Below are 19,231 nucleotides of genomic sequence, written 5' to 3' on the forward strand. Positions count from 1 at the left end.
TGATCTTCTGTTCATACAGTGTATGAACAGAAGATCAGTGATTTCCCCTAGTGAGACCACCCCCCCCACAGTAAGAACACACCCAGGGACATACTTAACCCCTTCCCCGCCCCCTAGTGTTAACCCCTTCACTGCCAGTGGCATTTTTATAGTAATCCAATGCATTTTTCTAGCACTGATCCCTATAAAAATGCCAATGGTCCCAAAAATGTGTCAAAAGTGTCCGAAGTGTCCACCATAATGTCGCAGTACCGAAAAAAATCGCCGATCGCCGCCATTACTAGTAAAAAAAAAAAATATTAATAAAAATGTAATATAACTTTTGCGCAAACCAATCAATAAACGTTTATTGCGTTTTTTTAACGAAAAATATGTAGAAGAATGCGTATCGGCCTAAACTGAGGAAAGAAATTGTTTTTTATATATTTTGGGGGGATATTTATTACAGCAAAACGTAAAAAATATATTTTTTTCAAAACGGTCGCTCTATTTTTGTTTATAGCGCAAAAACTAAAAACCACAGAGGTGATCAAGTACCACCAAAAGAAAGCTCTATTTGTGGGAAAAAAAGGACGCCAATTTTGTTTGGGAGCCACGTTGCACGACCGCGCAACTGTCAGTTAAAGCGACGCAGTGCCGAATCGCAAAAAGTACTCTGGTCTTTATACAGCAATATGGTCCGGGGGTTAAGTGGTTAAATAACAAACATGTTATTCTTATCTCCACTGTGCAGCTCGTTTTGCACAGAGTGGCCTTGAACCTGGTCTTCTGGGGTCCCTCGGTGGCTATCTTGGCTCTCCCCGCAAGGACTCAACACCTTCATGCGAGCGAGCTTGCATGGTGTTGAGTTCTTGCGGGTGCGCTCCCGTGATACAGCCGGTGGCCATAGCCGCCGACTGTATCACTCGGCCCCGCCCCCGGCACGCCACGTCATTGAATGTGATTGACAGCAGCGCAAGCCAATGGTCTCTAATCAGCAGATGTTTTTCACCTTAATGCATAGATTGCATTAAGGTGAAAAAATGTTTACCTTTACAACCCCTTTAAGCATCAATAAAGTCCAGGTCCCATAGAGTTTGGAGTTCAGGTCCGAACTTTTGCGATCTTCGAGAGTTCTGGGCAAACAGAACCGGGGGGGGGGGGGTGTTTGGCCCAGCTCTACGCACAAGGCTGTGTTGAAAAACTGATGAATACTGACAGCATAGTATATCTATGCTCATGTTGTTTTTCTCAATGAAAATGGCACTGTTTTGTGAAACTTACTATGATATCCATGTTCACTATCAGCCGACTTCAGCCAACAGTGGGCTAAAGTCTGCAGTCGGCTGATGTCTCAGAGCCGGTCCAGCAGGCTATGCAGGGATCCTGACAATAATGTCAGGATCCTCCCACATGTCTGACCAGCAGCTGGCTCAGCCTCCTCTCAGCCCTCTGCTGAGAGCCAGTGCTACCCGCTCACCCCTCCCCTCAACCGTTCAGTGCTCCAGTGAGCACTAGAAAGGCATAGCAGAGAGCCAGTTACTGACAGCCACCCCTCTGTGCTCAGAGCAGACCCAAGAACTAAGCAATCAGCTGTTTTTGATCACTCAATTCTCATGTGGAGCCAGTGGAGGACAGATGCAGCATCGGATCAATGCTGCAGCCATCTAGGTGAGTATGTAAGTTTTTTGCTTTAAAGAACCACCTGAAGAACCTTACACACCAAGTTGAAACCAGATGAGACTTTAGAAAATGTGTGGACAGAAGATCAGGTGGCAGTCTTGCAAATCTGGGCAACAACGGCTTGATACAAACCATAAAGAAATAAATAAAAGAAGCACTTGCCAATAGAGAAGACACAGGCCTCAAGTCCATAAGCTTGGATGATGATCTACCCAAGTTGCCTAGAGATGGTGGAATTTCAAATGAGAATCTGGTGCACCCTTACAGGGTCTACCTGGGATAACAAAAAGCAAATCAATCTTCCTGAAAGAAGCAGCAGCTGAGAGATATCTCTCGCAGCCAGAACCACATGCAGGCAACAAAGGGAAATTTTCTTTTGGCAAACTGAAGTCAGACAGACTAAGGGATATATGAAAAATGTCCTAGTTGAGGTGAAAAGAAGAAAATACCTTTATGCAAGGAGAAAGTCCTTAGCCTTAATGCCTCCTTTTCCCTTAGCAAAACAAAAAAGGCTCTCTTCACAGGATAAGGCCAACAGTTCAGTCGCTTGTCTTAAAGTGGCGAGTGCTACAAGAAACACCACCTTGTAAGAATAGAGAGAGGACCGTCTCTAATTGGTTCAAACTGCAGTTTCTGAAGCACAAAGGAGAACCAGATTCAGATTTAGAGTCCCTGTGTAAAAAGATCATGATAAAAGAGTGAGAAGTCAATAGTCTTTAAAACTGAATAGAAATGGCAGAAACCTGGCCCTTGAAGGTGCTAGGAGTCAGATGCTGATACAGTTTTTTTTTTTTTTTAACCTGGAGGGCAGGAGGTCCACATTCAACATCCCCAAACTACAACACAGGTCTTGGAACAACTCCAAAATGTAGGGATACGTCCCAGGTGATGCCTGGATTGCAGACAACTGACAATGCTGGAACATTAAGTTCAGACAGAACAGGATCCAATCTACCTCTCTTACCATGAACAGATTTATTGTTCCTTCTTAATGGTAGATGTACACCACTACTGAGGTGTTGTCCATCTGAATCCCTATCAGATGGTCCTCCAGCAGCATGATCCAATATTGTAGAGACTGATATAATGCCTGAAGTTCTAGGATGCTGTTCGGAAGATGGTACTCTGATGATGAACATGTTCCCTGCACCAACAGGATGCCTAGAACTCCTCCCTAGCCTGACAGGCTGGCATCCGTCTTGAGGATCCTGCAAAAGCTTAGAAAGGGAAGACTTCCAGGAGTCCAAAGCCAGATTCCTAAGCCACCAGGCCACAGAGAACCCGGTCCTCAATGATAGAGAATCTGCAAAGGTTAACAAACTTTCACTACTTCTGAAAAAGCAAAAGACACAACTTTCTGCAGAGAAAGGCCTATCTGAAGATTTGGCCGACTTTGAGTGCCAGACCTTGCGGTTAGACAGAGAGGCAAGCTAGGGGGGTCCTGACATGGAAGTGGAGGGAGTGAAGAAACAAAAAGGGACCTTCTTTAGCAGAGTGATATGAACAATAATTTGTTGGCTACTCCTTGCGCTTCTTATGCTAAGAAAGATGGATGCTCTTGCCAGCATTAGCATTCTTGATATTGTCAACAGCTGGTCCAAACATATCCTGCCCCTTAAAGGCCATGCAAACCAAACTTTTTTTCTTTTATTACACAAGGGTACCACAGTTCAGCACTTTAGTCAAAGTGTTCTACACATATGAAAGGACATGAGATGTATGAGAAGAATGAAACAGGAGGCTTCTATCAGCTATCACAGCTAAAAAGGTATGCAGCAGAAATGTGTTCCATGCATTATTTAAAAAGGGAGGGAATCACACTTGGAAGTGGTCAGATATTTTTTAAAGGGACTTCATCCAGTCAGATACAGTTTGGCTTCCAACCACTTATCAGTTGGATGCATCTGCTACAAGAAGGGTAAGCACCCTATTAGGGCGGAACCCTGCTGGATCCACAGTGGAATAGACAACTTCTGTACAATATTCTCACTAAACAGATACAAAAGCTTATCAGGATGTTTCCATTTTTCATTAAAAAAAAATTGTTGATTTGTAGCAATTATCGTCCCATATCTATGCTTAACATAGATATAAAACTATTAGGTAAAATACTAGCTACCCGCCTTAACAATTTTATCGGTACTCTAATCAATCGAGATCAAGTAGGTTTCATGCCATCCAGACAAGCGGGCGATAATATACGCAGGGCATGCCTCTTGGCCAACATAGCAAAGAAAAGGGGTATACCGGCGTATTTTCTCTCTCTGGACATCAAACAAGCTTTTGATTCTGTTTCCTGGGCGTATTTAAAATATACTCTACAGAAATGGGGCTTTGGCCCTAATTTCACTAATTGGATTATGGAACTTTATAATAACCCTAAAGCTTATGTTAAATACGCAGGATATAAGTCTGACACATTTGATATCAGAAGAGGAACACGTCAGGGCTGCCCGTTATCCCCGTTATTATTTGCCCTCCTTATCGAACCGCTTGCTCAGAAAATCAGATCAGACCCCACTATCCTAGGTATAGAATTAGGAGGTCATAAACATAAATTATGCCTATTTGCGGATGACATTCTTTTATTTCTTTCTTCCCCGCAAGTAACTGGCCCTAATCTCATCCCAATACTTGATAGATTTGCGACGTTCTCAGGTCTAGCCATTAATCCCAAGAAATGTGTAGCACTAAACATATCCCTCTCAAGACTAGAATTAAGTGCAGCCACAGTAGGTCTTCCATTTACATGGTCGGATAAGAGCATCCCGTACTTAGGAACACACGTAACGGCTGATACATCTGATTTATTCTCTTATAATTATCCCCCTCTTCTTAAACAGATAACAAACTTACTCAAATCCTGGTCCCAGCTCCCATTATCCTGGTTAGGTAGGATCAACGCAGTTAAGATGACAATATTACCAAAATTGTTGTATCTTTTTAGAGTGCTCCCGAGTCCAATACCGGCTTACTTTCTGAGGATAATACAAAACAGAATGACGACCTTTATATGGGGCACATCTAGGCCCAGAATAAAGGCGAAAATCTTGCATCTCCCCAAAACTCAAGGAGGGTTAGGATATCCGAATTTTACAAACTACTATAGGGCAGCGCAAATTTCAACCTTGGCCAAATATCATGCAAAAAAGGAAACACCTCTCTGGGTAGCGATTGAGGCAACCGAGTGTGATCCCATCCCTCCAGCTAACTTACTATGGATTCTTCCCAAGCTACGCGGGAAAATCTGCAATCCAATTATTAAACATTCTCTCTCACTATGGGATAGCTATAAATCCAAGTATTCACTGGTGTCCCCTCTCAACCCACTGCTTTCATTTTATAAAAACCCAACATTTTATCCGGCATGGATCGTCCCTAACACATTCAAGGAATGGGTAAGGAAAGACTGTATATATGTCTATAAATTTTTGGATTCATCGGGTATCATGCCCTTCCCGACAGCATGTAAAAAATACGGTATACCTCAATCAGAATTGTTTCGATACCTCCAAATAAAAATTTTTGTGGAAACACATCTGACCTCTTCGGCTCTGAAAAAACAGATGTCACCTTTTGAAAGTATATGTAAAGATAATCCACATGTAAGAGGTACAATTTTGGTTCTGTACTTGCAGTCACTATCCCACAATAACACAACAAAGCTTCCTTATGTTCAGAAATGGGAGAGTGACCTGAGTATAGAACTTAATACCTCGGATTGGAATCAAATATGGCGAAACACTAAATCGGCTTCCTCGAATATAATAGCATTGGAAGCAGGCTATAAGGTATTAATGAGATGGTACCTGGTGCCAAGCAGAATAGCTAAATATGCACCAAACTGCACCGGACATTGCTATAGGGGTTGCATCACCGAAGGTACATATTTTCATACTTGGTGGACGTGTCCAATAGTACAGAAATTCTGGGATAAGATTTTCAAGATGGTAAATGCGGTGACTAAATTGAGAATACTTCCAGACCCTAAATTGGCACTACTGAATTTAAAGCCCATCAATCTAACACACACACACTTCAAGCTACTAACACAACTCTTTACGGCAGCCAAACAAACCATAGCAAAAGCTTGGAAAACTCCAATTTTATCAACGACGGAAACAAAAAATAGAATGAATATTGCTATGACGCACGCCAAAATGGAAGCGTTAGAAACGGACACGATCGCCAACTTTGAAAAAATATGGAACCCTTGGATACAATATGCAATACCAGAACATTTTAATAAAGGTGTAATGATGCCATGGTAGCTTTCCTATACAAAAATAACCGTTGTACATTTCATGCTTTGACGACGGATCCTAGCCCATCCCTGCAGACTTCCTTACCTGACCCCCCCCCCCCCCCATTTTCCTTCCTTTTCTTCCCTTCTTCCTTTTCCTGATCTGATACTGCATAAGGTAGTACCCTTGTGTATCTACCGTTAACTTTGAAAAGGTAGCACATTTTAGAAATTTAAAGTTGATAGGTAGTAAGGTTACATTAAATAAGGACGTATTATCTTTGATATATTATCCACTAGCCACTAGGACAAGTTGTAAGGATTACATATTTGGCTATGTTAACTACTTAAACTCTTCCTGCGATAGTACACAGAACATGGCTAAAATATTCCCGTTTATTGTTGTTTAAGAAAGATGATACTGTTAGTCAATCTTATGTTATAATAACCACCTGATTACTGTAACGAATGTATGCTTCATGTACAATTTATTCTTGCATTTAATAAAGATATTCTTGACAAGGAAAAAAAATTGTTGAAAAAGTGGGTGTAAAAGCGAAAGTCTTTGCAGATTAGAAATAATAACTGACCCAAGACTGGAGACAGCATTAGTAGTAGTAGCAACAGGATGATCCTCTAGCTTCAAAGTGATGCACACAGCATTAGGATACAAGCTCGCTTGTGGCCTCTGATTGGCATCAGCAAATAAGTCAACAATAACTGGATAATTTGGGTCATAAAATCTTGTATGGCTGTGGTAAAAACATCAGCTAAAAGGAGAAAGGGCGCAGCCATACCTGACAGATCCAAGGAGGACTCTGGGGATAGCTCGGGCTGGGTGTAACAAGATGTCTGCTGCTGCTTACTGCAGCTGAGTGCAGGGTGTACCAAGATGGGCGTAGGGACGTTCACCTGTCACCAATCCTGATGCGGCTGCCCTACACCCCTGCCAGCTTACCACTGCAAGTGAGGACTCGCTCTCCGCCCTCCGACTCTGTCCACCGACTGTGCCCGCACAATTTTACTTCCACAACTATGCCCGCCCCCTCTCTAGCCAACTCCGCCTGCACTCTCCATCCACAGACTGTCTGCCCTCTCCAGCCAGACTCCGCCCGCACTCCCCCGCCCTCTCCAGCCACTGACTCCTCCCGCCCTCTCCGGCCACTCTACCCTAAAAAAAGAAGAAAAGTATTGGGAGCATTTGCGCGCGTACAAGTACGCGAACAAATGCTCGGTATCCGTCCCGATACCGATACTAGTATCGGTATCGGGACAACCCTGGTTCTAGACCTGACTCTGAACCTGGAAAGTGTTCTGCAGCTTTTACCAGAAAAGTCTGTAAAAAATGTTCTACATGGAGCAGTGTCCAAGGCCACTTCCAAGCTATCTCTGCAACATCCAGTCCAGCGAATTTCAGTACTCCAAATTCCAGGTAGGGATGATCACAATAAAGTAGAAAAATAGATTTTTTAGCAAAAAAATTACTTAGCCTTAGAAGTTCAGCCTAAAACTAACTAACTCTAAATCTACTGTCAGCCACATTCTAAGACAAATTCACCATATATACACTTTTGCAGCCGATCTGGTCTGGTCCCACACTGAGCTGTCAGTGGCAGCTTCCCTTTGTAGGTGTGTACAGGAGAGGCAGCCAACAACGGAAGCCCCATAGTAAGTCTATGGGTGACATGACTTTCCAGGCATTTCCCAGCTGTTGTCGGCTGTCTCTTCCACACAGCATCTGCCACTGGAGACCGGACCCTCCTCTTTTTGGGTCCACCGCTGGCGCTCCTGGCCCCTCTCCTCTGTTCAGTGCCCCAATAGGAAGTCGCTTTTCATGGGGGCAGTCATTCGTGCTCGCTCATGTGCCCAGCTGCTGCGTCCATTGACACAGACAGCGAGACCCGGCCCCACCCCCTGCTCCCTCATCCCCACCCACTGGCTTTGATTGACAGCCCATCGCTCTCGGTAACCCAGCAAAGCCAGTGAGACCCTTAAGTGAGGGGAGAGAAAAGCAGCAGATGTGCACGGCACTGAATCGAATGAGGGATCAGGCAAGTAAAGGGGGGGGGGGGTGAAGGGGGATTCTGACACCTAAACATTATTAATGCAATGAATGCATTAGGTAAAATATGTTTAAGCTTTAAAACTACTTTAAATTTACAAACATATTTTTAACAATGGGTAGATTCATGACACTTATTTTGTTGTCTCTGTATAACTGACTACTGACAAATGTAGAGCGCTTCATATCTGCTAGGAAAGATACAGAGGCGAATCAGATGAATGTATCCGATACAGGTATGATATGATGTTTAGCTATTTGGATCAAAACAGAACATAGTAGTGAATCACCATAAAGAACTGTGAAAGCTGTAATAAAGACCTTTTACTGCTGTCTGTGAGAGGCAAACATAAAATACATGCAATATTTCAAACTAAGCTGACCAAAAATGAAAAAAACTGGGCTGGGCTGGGATGTTTCCGAGGCTTTTTCTAGAAGTTTCCAATAATGTATGTTCTTGAACTTCATGGTGCATGCAGGTACACCATTAATTGCAATAATTTATCTTAAGTATGGGGTAACTATTAAACCGTGAAAAGTCTTACCTGTTGCAGGTCATTCCATGGACCATTTTTCAGGATGAGGGCTGTATTTAATGGAGGAAGGTTTTTTGCTGATGAGCTTTTCCTTTGCCTAGTCTTTCTAACGGCTTTAATATTTCGGTTTTCTCTCAAAATTGTGGACCACGGCTTACAAGATTTCATCCAAGCTAACCTCTTCGACTCAATGTGATCTGGTAGAACAAGAGGTCTTGAGGTCATGGGTAAAGCTGGGGACTTATTTTGAAGGTCATTGCCTGTGTTCTTTTCTCTGGTTTGTCCACCCTGTGCAGTTTCACTGCATATGACCTCAGCAGTCTCCTTTAGTAAAGGTGTTTGTATCCAGGGTATTAGGCGTGTAGGCATGGCACGTGCTCCATTGTCCCGATTTACTTCGGACTCTCTGTTGGTTGCTAAAGATCTGTTTTCAGGGCTAGATAAGTTATTACTTATGATTTCTTTTGGCTTTATTTCTAATTCCAAATCAGTTGTTTCGATACTAATTGCACACCCATCGGAATGTACTTGCTGCTGCACCTCACATTGCTTTGCTAGTATTTTTTCTTTATAAGTATCTTCAATATTCATTTCAACCATTTCACTATGTTTTGCTTGCTTTTGTCCATCCTCACAAGAGCCTTCCATGGTTCTCTCAGTTACTTCCAGACAAATATTGCAATGTTCATGCTTTATTTTTCCTAGACCTTCATTGTTGGAAGCATCTATGCTAATTAAAGTTTCCAATTTCTTTTTTGCTTCTAGTTTTAGGATCTTTTCTTTCTCCAGTCTCTGTTTTTCTTCTGTTTTCTTTTTCTCATACTCTCTCTGTCTCCTCTCCAATTCCAAATGTTCTAGTCTCTTGACTTCTTCTATTTTCTTTTTTGCAATCTCCTCATTGAGCAATTTCTCCTCCTCTTTCCGTTTCTTCTCTTCAAGTTTCAGCTTTACTTTTTCTTCCAATGCTTTCCTTTCCAAATCCATTTTCTCCTTCATTTCTTTTTTTCTTTTCAACGCCTCCTTTTTCTGTTTTAGAACAGGTCCGTAAATTTTGGATATTCGATGTGCTCGGAAGGCTGCCTGGATTTTAACAGCTGATTTATTCTGTAGTTCCTTCATATATTTTCTAGCTTTGGTTTCCTGCTCCTCAAAAATGTTTTGCTCTTTTACCAACTCTGCTTCCATTTCTTTAACTAGGTTCTTAAAACATATGCATGGAAAATATAAAAACTAGAAGTTAAAAAAGTCGAACTATCTATCAAACTACAAGTGTGTGTTTTAGTAGACATTACCAATGTGCAACATTATATACTGCAATCACTTAGTATATGTATTTTCAAACTAGCAATCTAGATTGAAGAAATAGCCATGAGATTATATATACACACACATCTATACACACACACACACACACACTTTTGCCACATATAACACATTTAATTGGGGACATTTGAGGAAAGTGATAATCCACTATACAATATTCCATTGCATTAGAAAGGCTCTGTGGTTTTGCTTTCATGCAATAGGCTCTATAAAATTTTACACAAATATAGGAATCTTTTTTTCAATCCATGTGACTAATTTTTAAACCTCACTGAAGTTAAGATAACTGTCACTTTTTAGAATCCTTATCTTGGTGTGTTAGCTTTGTGACTTAAAGTGAAACTTTACCCATTACAACTTGATAAACAATAATGCTCTTTAGCAAGGAACATACATTCCACGTTAACCATTTTCACCCCCTTCCTGCACATGATCTGTCTCCTCTCCCCTGATAGGAAGTGGATCTGAGCGTTTACACACACACAGATCCACGTTCCTGCTCTATCACGAGCGATCGCGGGTGCCCGGCGGCCATCAAAGCTCCTCGGTAAGGCCACGGGGGCGTGCACCCCCTATACCGCTGGGAAGCTGAGCGCGTCATATGACGCCCGCCCACAATGAGAGATCCTACCTGCGGACATCATACGACAATGGGCAGGGAAAGAAGTGGTTAATAATTATTCTACCAAAATTAGAGTGTGCTGTAAATTGCCTCCAGCATTGCCATTGTTTTTTCTTGCTGAAGACTGCCATCTTGCTAGACCCTAGAGCCCCAGCAGTGACTCACAAAGCAGAACTAAACTTGTTGATTTAATGGTTTCAAAAAACAGTTGCATTCCTGGAATGCTGAGAATGCTAACTGTCACATTTTATTGTGTCCTCAACCAAACTGTCAAACCATCAATTGGCTGGTGTCATAGCTGATCATATGTGCAACACCTTGGCAGTTGCAGATGAAACAGAAGCAGCTTCATTGGCTCTAAAGGATAGGAGGATTTAATTCCACTTTAAGGCCATCAGAAGATCAGCCTCTAGAAACTCGGCAGTGCCTAAAAATAGAGACTGAGCATGTATAGAGCAGGGTAAGACAGTGCATTTTTGGTTTCTAAACAGTATATGCACTTATGTTTAATGTTTTTACATAGCTATACCTGCAAAAGGGGCAAGCTTGAAGTGATCTAGCGGGGCTTATAGTCATGTTACAGCCTTCATTGGCATGCAAATGTACAGCCGCTAGACGCCAAGGCCCACCTGCCGAGAGGCAGCATATTTGTGTGTACTTTGCGCTCAGAGGTTAACATTTTGAATTCTTTGACAAGCATCCATATCAAATTGTTGAATTGAAAACTAGTATCAACATACATTCCTTCACCTTTATTCATATACAGTTTACCTGGTGGCATCTTAGTTCTTCTGCCATTGTATCATTCTTTCTTTTTAAATCTGCATCTAGTTTCTCCTGCTGCTCCTTGAAGACATAACATTTAAATGTGTTATTTACAACGCTGAATTAGTCAGAGAACATTAGTTGCATATACAGTGTTTTTTGACTATGTCATTAAATTGATTATACATTTAGAATATATAGAAATAAGAGCAGGATGTATCAGTGTAGTAAAACTTAACCTAGTATAATCTAATGATGTAAAGTCAAGTTAATAGTAATCTGCGCTGGGAGAAACATGAAGGTTGTTACCGCCTTCTAAAAATTTTACTAGGTTGGCTACTTACTGACATGGAACAAAGAAGCATGTAGTAGATAGGTCAGCAATCCTGATCAAACTGCTTGTTATGGGTCAGAAAAAAGGATTTTTTGTACTCACCGTAAAATCATTTTCTCTGTCGTCCATGGACGGACACAGTCTCTTCAAGTCTTGACAAGTGGGTTATGTTCCTGTTTACAGGAGAGAACACACAAAACCTCCTGCGCTCTGGTGTTTCGCCAAACCGGGTACAGCAGTATAGTCTACCGGCAAAGTCAGAAGTCTTGCAGCCCTCCAAAGAACAAAGGGTGTTCAAATGGCTAAAATGAAAAGAAAAAGAAAGGAGGGCACACCGACCTTGTGCATTACCACTTAAAATTTAATATTAAAACAGAATAAAAAAGCAATGGTCCTACTCACAAAACAAACATAAGTAAGCGATTTTCAGACAGCTGGACTGGACCTCACGGCGCCTGCCAGTAAAACTTCAGACATCAAAACGCATACGCGTTTCTGGGGCGTACCCCCTTCTTCAAAGCCTAGATGGTCCGTGATACCATCTAGGCTTTGAAGAAGGCGGTACGCCCCAGAAATGCGTCAGCCATTTTGATGTCTGAAGTTTTACTGGCAGGCGCCGTGAGGTCCAGTCCAGCTGTCTGAAAAGTGCTTACTTATGTTTGTTTTGCGAGTAGGACCATTGCTTTTATTCTGTTTTAATATTAAATTTTAAGTGGTAATGCACAAGGTCGGTGTGCCCTCCTTTCTTTTTCTTTTCATTTTAGCCATTTGAACACCCTTTGTTCTTTGGAGGGCTGCAAGACTTCTGACTTTGCCGGTAGACTATACTGCTGTACCCGGTTTGGCGAAACACCAGAGCGCAGGAGGTTTTGTGTGTTCTCTCCTGTAAACAGGAACATAACCCACTTGTCAAGACTTGAAGAGACTGTGTCCGTCCATGGACGACAGGGAAAAGGATTTTACGGTGATTACAAAAAATCCTATTTTCTGACCCATAACAAGCAGTTTGATCAGGATTGCTGACCTATCTACTACATGCTTCTTTGTTCCATGTCAGTAAGTAGCCAACCAAGTAAAATTTTTAGAAGGCGGTAACAACCTTCATGTTTCTCCCAGTAAAACTTCAGACATCAAAATGGCTGACGCATTTCTGGGGCGTACCGCCTTCTTCAAAGCCTAGATGGTATCACGGACCATCTAGGCTTTGAAGAAGGGGGTACAACCCAGAAACGCGTAGGCGTTTTGATGTCTGAAGTTTTACTGGCAGGCGCCGTGAGGTCCAGTCCAGCTGTCTGAAAATCGCTTACTTATGTTTGTTTTGTGAGTAGGACCATTGCTTTTTTATTCTGTTTTAATATAAAATTTTAAGTGGTAATGCACAAGGTCGGTGCGCCCTCCTTTCTGTTTACAGGAGAGGACTTCCTCTCCTGTGAACAGGAACATAACCCACTTGTCAAAATTTAGGGAACTGTGTCCATCCATGGACGATAAGAGAAATTTTAATTTTAGCTAAGGATCCAGTATGGCAATCAGTAAATTATCATACACAGATAGAGTTGTCAGCAAAAGCAGCCATGCATTTTTTTCAACTAAAGTTTTCTATTGGAATCCAATTGCAATTTTACTGTCAGATAAGCATTACTGTTACTTTCCTGCAGATAACCTCTGTTATCAATAAAATTGCATGCAGTCTGCTGGACCTGTCAGTACTGTACACCATATTTTGCAATGAATAAGCAGAATCTGGCCATCAGTAATGCCGTGTACACACCATCACTTTATGTGATGAAAAAAAACGACATTTTTTGTGAAGTAAAAAAACGACGTTTTTGAAACTTCATTTTCAAAAACGACGTTGCCTACACACCATCGTTTTTTCAAAATGCTCTAGCAAAGCGCAGTTACGTTCAGCACTCTTTTCCATTGTAGCTTGCTTCATAACTTGCTTCTGAGCATGCGCAGGTTTAAAAACTTTGTTTTAAACGTCGTTTTAGCCTACACACGGTGATTTTTTGTGACACAAAAAAACGACGCTTTGAAAAACGACACAAAAAATTGAAGCATGCTTCAATTTTTTTTTTGTCGTTTTTCACAAGACATAAAACAACGTTTTCCCCCCACACACGGTCATTTTAATTGACGTTTTTCAAAACGTTGTTTTTTTTCCCCCATCACATAAAGTGATGGTGTATACGCGGCATAACTTCTGCTGTTTTGAGAAGGGAGTCCAACACTGGGCTGAAGGAGCAACATTTGCAAAACTAGGAGACTGCAGACCATGAGCCTGTAAAAAGCATTTGGCTTTAGTAAAAAATAAAAAATGCATAATGGCTTTTTCAAAGGTCACAGAAGCAAATACAGACATATAGGTTAGAGTTAACCACTTCAATACCGGCCCATTGTCATTTGACGTCCACAGATGGGATCTCCCATCCTGGGTGGACGTCAAATGACGTCCTGGGCTTTGCGGGTGGATATCTGAATGATGCCTGCACCTAGAGGCATCATCCAGATATCCTTTTGTTCTGTCGGCGATCCTGCGCACCATAAGAACGATCATAGCGGCGATTCCGCCGCTAGATCGTTCTTACAGGCGGCGGGAGGGGACATCCCCCCCCTCCCGCCGCCATCCGGTGCTTCTCCGGGCTCTCCCGTGCCATCGGGGGCCCGGAGAAAGAATCGTCCGGCGCTCGGAGGAAGCATAGAGATGACTAGTGACCAGATGGTCACCAGTCATCTCTATGACCGTCGGAGGACCCGGGCGCGGTGTGATGACGTCACGCCCGGGTCCCGTAAGTAAACAAAGCCGCGATTGAGGCTGCTAAGCAACTGTATTCATGAGATCGGTGAATTTTTTTTCACCGATCTCATGATTTCCAGCCTGGAGGAGAGATGCGGGGTCTCATTGACCCCGCATCTCTCCATAAAGAGGACCTGTCACACACATTCCTATTACAAGGGATGTTTACATTCCTTGTAATAGGAATAAAAGTAAAAAAATAAATAAAAAAAATTAGAAAAGTGTTAAAAAAGAAAAAAATAAGTAAAAAAATAAAAGAATAAAAAATAAAATTAAAACGCCCCTGTCCCCGGTAGCTCGCGCGCAGTAGCGAACGCACACGCAAGTCCCGCCGACATATGTGAACGCCGTTTAAACCACATATGTGAGGTATCGCCGCGTGCGTTAGAGTGCCAGCAACAAATCTAGAACTAGATCTCCTCTGTAAATCTAAACTGGTAACCTGTAAAAAAAAATTAAAGCGTTGCCTATGGAGATTTTTAAGTACCAAAGTTTGGTGCCATTCCATGACTATGCGCAATTTTAAAGCGTGACATGTTGGGTATCTATTTACTCGGTGTAACATAATCTTTCACATTATACAAAAAAATTGGGCTAACTTTACTGTTTTGTTGTTTTTTTAATTCATGTAACAATTTTTTTCCAAAAAAAGGGCGTTTGAAAAATTATTGCGCGAATACCGTGCAAGATAAAACGTTGCAATGACCGTCGTTTTATTCCCTAGGGTGTCTGCTAAAAAAACATATATAATATTTGGGGGTTCTGCGTAATTTTCTAGCAAAAGAATGATGATTTTTACATGTAGGAGAGAAGTGCCAGAATAGGCCCGGTAATGAGGTGTGTATAAAAGCCCTGTATTGAAGTGGTTAAAGAACAATTATACTTTACCCCAAGGGCAAGCAACTGAAGGTGTTGGAATACATCTTTAGCCGACAGCAATAAAACTGTTTGCCCAGGGAAAATAAGTTGAATCAGCATTCCTGGTAAGTAGCCTAGAACTACTTGGAGCTAAAGTTGATGGTAATGAAAATTGAGGGCGGAGTTAGTTTAAATTATTAGAATTGTACGAAGGTCAATTCAATTCTGCCAATAAACAATGAAATGTCAACTAATTTTAACAACCATTTGCTCAAAAAAAGGAGTGAAAGAAAACTAGAAAAGCCACCAACAAAAATGTATATATTTTTATGGACATGGCAGGGAACGGCTGTGGGTTGCATTGGTCTGTATTTGCTATAGAAGGCTGGTTAAAATAGAGTGAATCTTCTTAGGACCATTCACATAGGAAAAAAGCAAGAATTGTATGTCTTACACTGTATTCATCAGAATCTGGGCTGTTAAATTAACGCATCATTGTTTTTTCCCCTATAGGTTTCTTTGATTTGTAAATCACTTGCAGTAAGTGTATTAAGCTCACACATGAACCTGGTTTTGTGCAAAGTTACATAAAGTGTCAAGTGTTTTCTTTGTTTGAATAAAGCGGAGAAGATTAGAACCCCTGGCTGTGCCCCCCTTAGAGATATTCACCCTCACTATTTGTCATTTTTACCATCATCATTGAAAGTGAAAGTAAAAGAAAATACCAAATTTGGATTCATATCAGAATAGTAACAGAGGGGAAACCTTCTAAGGGGGGACACTATTTCTGGTAACCCTGGTGACACCCTAGGATTCCCTCACTTTGGAAAGATTTCCTCTTGCTTCCTATTTTGGCCATGGGAGAAGGAAAATCTCCCCAAGGGGACACAGATGGCAAAAAAAACAATTTACAGGCCATAACCCTCCCTTACGAAAGTTTAGCCTTTAGTGACACTTACCACTTCAATACTGCGCCACAGCTGAAAGACTGACACAGCTTGGCTCTGTTGTTCTATTGACATCCTCCCAGAACACTCCTCCCACATGCCTCCCTGGGGTGCGCATCGGGCGCGCTCTGTGGTCCCTGTGTCCTTTAGATACAGCTGATCACAGATCGCAGCCCTTTACTATACGATCAGCTGTGTCCGATCACATGTAAACAAACTTGCCAGCTATCTGCATTCCTTTCCTCACGCGCTGTCACAGCGTGGGGAGAGGAGAGCAGGAAACCGACAAGTCTGACAGGGCACATTTACACTAATAATCAGGGCACTGATCATCAGTGCAGCCCCAACAGTGTCAATCAGTTCTCATAAATTCAACTTATCAGTGCCATCGATGCTGCCTATCAATGCCCAGTGAAGCTTATCAATGCCGCCTCACCAGTGCAGCCTCATCAGTGCACATCAGCAAGGGAGAAAAAAAATTATTTGCAAAATGTTATAACAGAAACTAAGAAAAATATTCAGTCTTTTTAATTTGTTTAGCAAAAAATAAAACAACCCAGTGGTGATTAAATACCACCAAAATAAAGCTCTATCTTCTGCTCAAAAATTATAAAAATGTCATATGGGTACAGTTTAGTATAACTGCGCAATTGTCATTCAAAGTAGGACAGCACTGAAAGCTGAAAATTGGCCTAGGCAGAAAAGGGGGTGAAAGTGCCCAGTATTGAAGTGGTTAATGGGACATCTAAAATTAAGCCGCCCAGAGCATTTAATGAGCCGTAATTTGTGTGGCTCTTTTAATTGCCGGTTTGTTTGGCAAGACTAGACTATTTAGATCTTAAGGCATTTTTCTGGAATAAAGCATCAGTATTACTGAGCAGACCTACTTGGTTCATTCGAAGAAATGTTTATTAAAAAGTCTTGAAAACACTACAAAAAGTAGAAAAATTATGTATTTTTTTGTCTATTTTAATGCAACAGCAAACAGTGCTTTAAGCCCTGTCTTACTTTTTGATGGGTATTCAGCTTCAAAAGCTCTTTTGCAAATTCCTTCTTCCAATTTTCTCTCTTTTCATCTTGTTCTTGGATTTCTTTCTCAAAGACCGCCTTTTGAGCAATAAGTGCCTCTCTTTTCATTTCATTATGTTTCTCTTGTTCTTTTTCCCACTGCTGCAGTTTTTGTCTACAGCTTTCTTCCACTTCGATATAACAAAAGCTTATAGATTCATGGCTGCCATCTCCTATAAAATAAAATCTCCAATGAGACACTTCTGAAAATAGCCATCGGTAGTATTAGAGAGCAGCAGAGTAGTTGCTATAAAACTCAGAGAATGCATTTTTTTTACATACAACAAAGACAAATCCAAAAATTTCAATAAAGTAAATGTGTGTTTTTTCAACTGCTTTAAATGTAAAAGATATTAGCTTAATGTAAATAATCTTACTAATGTGTGTTAAAGTGTTTGTAAACCCTAAATTTATCTTTCAATTTGTGTGGCCTCGTATGTGTCCGTTTTTTTTTTTTTTTGAACACCCATGGCGTGTGAAACACACTCAAAACTTCACCCGATGCCAAAGAAAATGTGCACAACATAAAGAGGTGACACAAAAACGTGCAACGGGTGTACACAAGCCCTCTAAAATCAGAGGGCCTTGCCCTAAATCCCCCGAAGCATTAGGCTCCAGACAGGGACAAGGGTACTTACACTTTGGTCCATCTGGCCGAAACCAGACTGACCCCTTTCTCTGGAGGGTCTGCCAAAACAGACCCACCCAAGTACTAGGTAGGGCTCCCCCTAAGGGAGACCCCATGAGAGAGGGCAAACTAAGCCAGAAGGCCATGTCCACTCACTCCAAAGACTTTCAGGGCAGGCTCGAAGACCTACACCCTACCAGTCACACAGTGCAACAAACGTGTACCACACAAAAATACAAAAAAGTGACAAACAAAGGACTAAATAAAATAAAGTGGGGGAGGAAGATAGTGGAGAAGAGAGTGAAAGGTTGCCATTGTGCAATACAATGGCCAGGCCCACCGGCCAGGAATAAAAAAAAATCCTCCAGTCCCAGCCCAGGAGGCAGGTGCTAAAATAAGTGTGTACTGGTGCAGTGACCATGGTGCCACAAATCAGAGTGACCCTCACTCACAGTGATTTTTTGGCACCCCTGGACCTGCCACATACACCATAGGCTTTCTAGTTCTTATCCGACCCCCGACCAGATCATTGCAGCCCTCCGTCCCTTCAAGGTTTTCTCAGGAAGAGCCGCCGGACGCATAACAGCCTCCACTGGTACTAGCCCTCTCCAGGCCCCCATCAATCCGGCGGATTTGCATGGCGCCACCCAGCTCCTTCACCAGATCACCGACACCAACACCAGCCAGAAGGCTGGAGAAACCTGGCCCTTCGGCCAGACCCAATGCAGCCACCCATACTCATCAGAAGCACCCTTCTGGACGGCTCAGACTCGATCATTGGCCGAACCCCAGTATCTATCAGGCAGCACAAGCATAATCCCTCCCGAAAACGCCCTTTCAGGTGCAATGACACCATTGGATTTGCCTCTGCTTCCCACCCACGCTTGGGGGAAGCATTAGCGCCTCCTCTGGCAACTGATAAGAACACTTGATCTTAGCCAAAAGTCAGTTCATCTATGTACAAATATCCCCTTCACCTTGAAATCAAATGACAACTCACCAGACAATTAGACCCAGGTGATACAAGGTCATTATACAGTTTATAGTTATATGAATCGAAAAGGTGGTACTGCAGCTTCAGGATTGAGAATTCATCATCGTGTGGACATAGCTATCACCAACATATATGGATTGCTACTCACCAGAAAGTCAGACCCCAGATGATTAGAGATCAGTATAAGTTGGTGTAGAAAATGCAGAGTGCAAAATTATCATCCCTTGGATTCCCTCTTCATCCAGATAATCAAGGATAGTTCCTCAGGATATGTCCAAAAAAGGGATAAAGTAGAATGCACAGACTGTAGGTCATGCCTTTTTGGGGCGTGACCTACACGACGCAACACAAGTGACGTGTGTGCTCCACCCCAGCCGAAACCCGGATGT

The 19,231-nt window shown here is 42.1% G+C and overlaps 1 protein-coding gene across 2 annotated transcripts in view; it reads right to left on the reverse strand.

Moving 5' to 3' along the window:
• LRRIQ1 (leucine rich repeats and IQ motif containing 1) overlaps positions 1–19,231 on the reverse strand; it is a 264,195-nt gene that overhangs the window by 227,219 nt on the left and 17,745 nt on the right. For both annotated transcript variants that reach the window (XM_040344178.1, XM_040344179.1), the window contains exons 5-7: positions 17,161–17,393; positions 11,220–11,294; positions 8,513–9,703 (exon numbers count right to left, since the gene is read on the reverse strand). In XM_040344178.1, coding sequence (XP_040200112.1) covers positions 8,513–9,703; positions 11,220–11,294; positions 17,161–17,393 — 1,499 coding nt within the window. The remainder of the gene's footprint in view (positions 1–8,512; positions 9,704–11,219; positions 11,295–17,160; positions 17,394–19,231) is intronic.

This window comes from Rana temporaria, chromosome 3, assembly GCF_905171775.1.
Source record: "Rana temporaria chromosome 3, aRanTem1.1, whole genome shotgun sequence".
Lineage (NCBI taxonomy): Eukaryota > Metazoa > Chordata > Amphibia > Anura > Ranidae > Rana > Rana temporaria.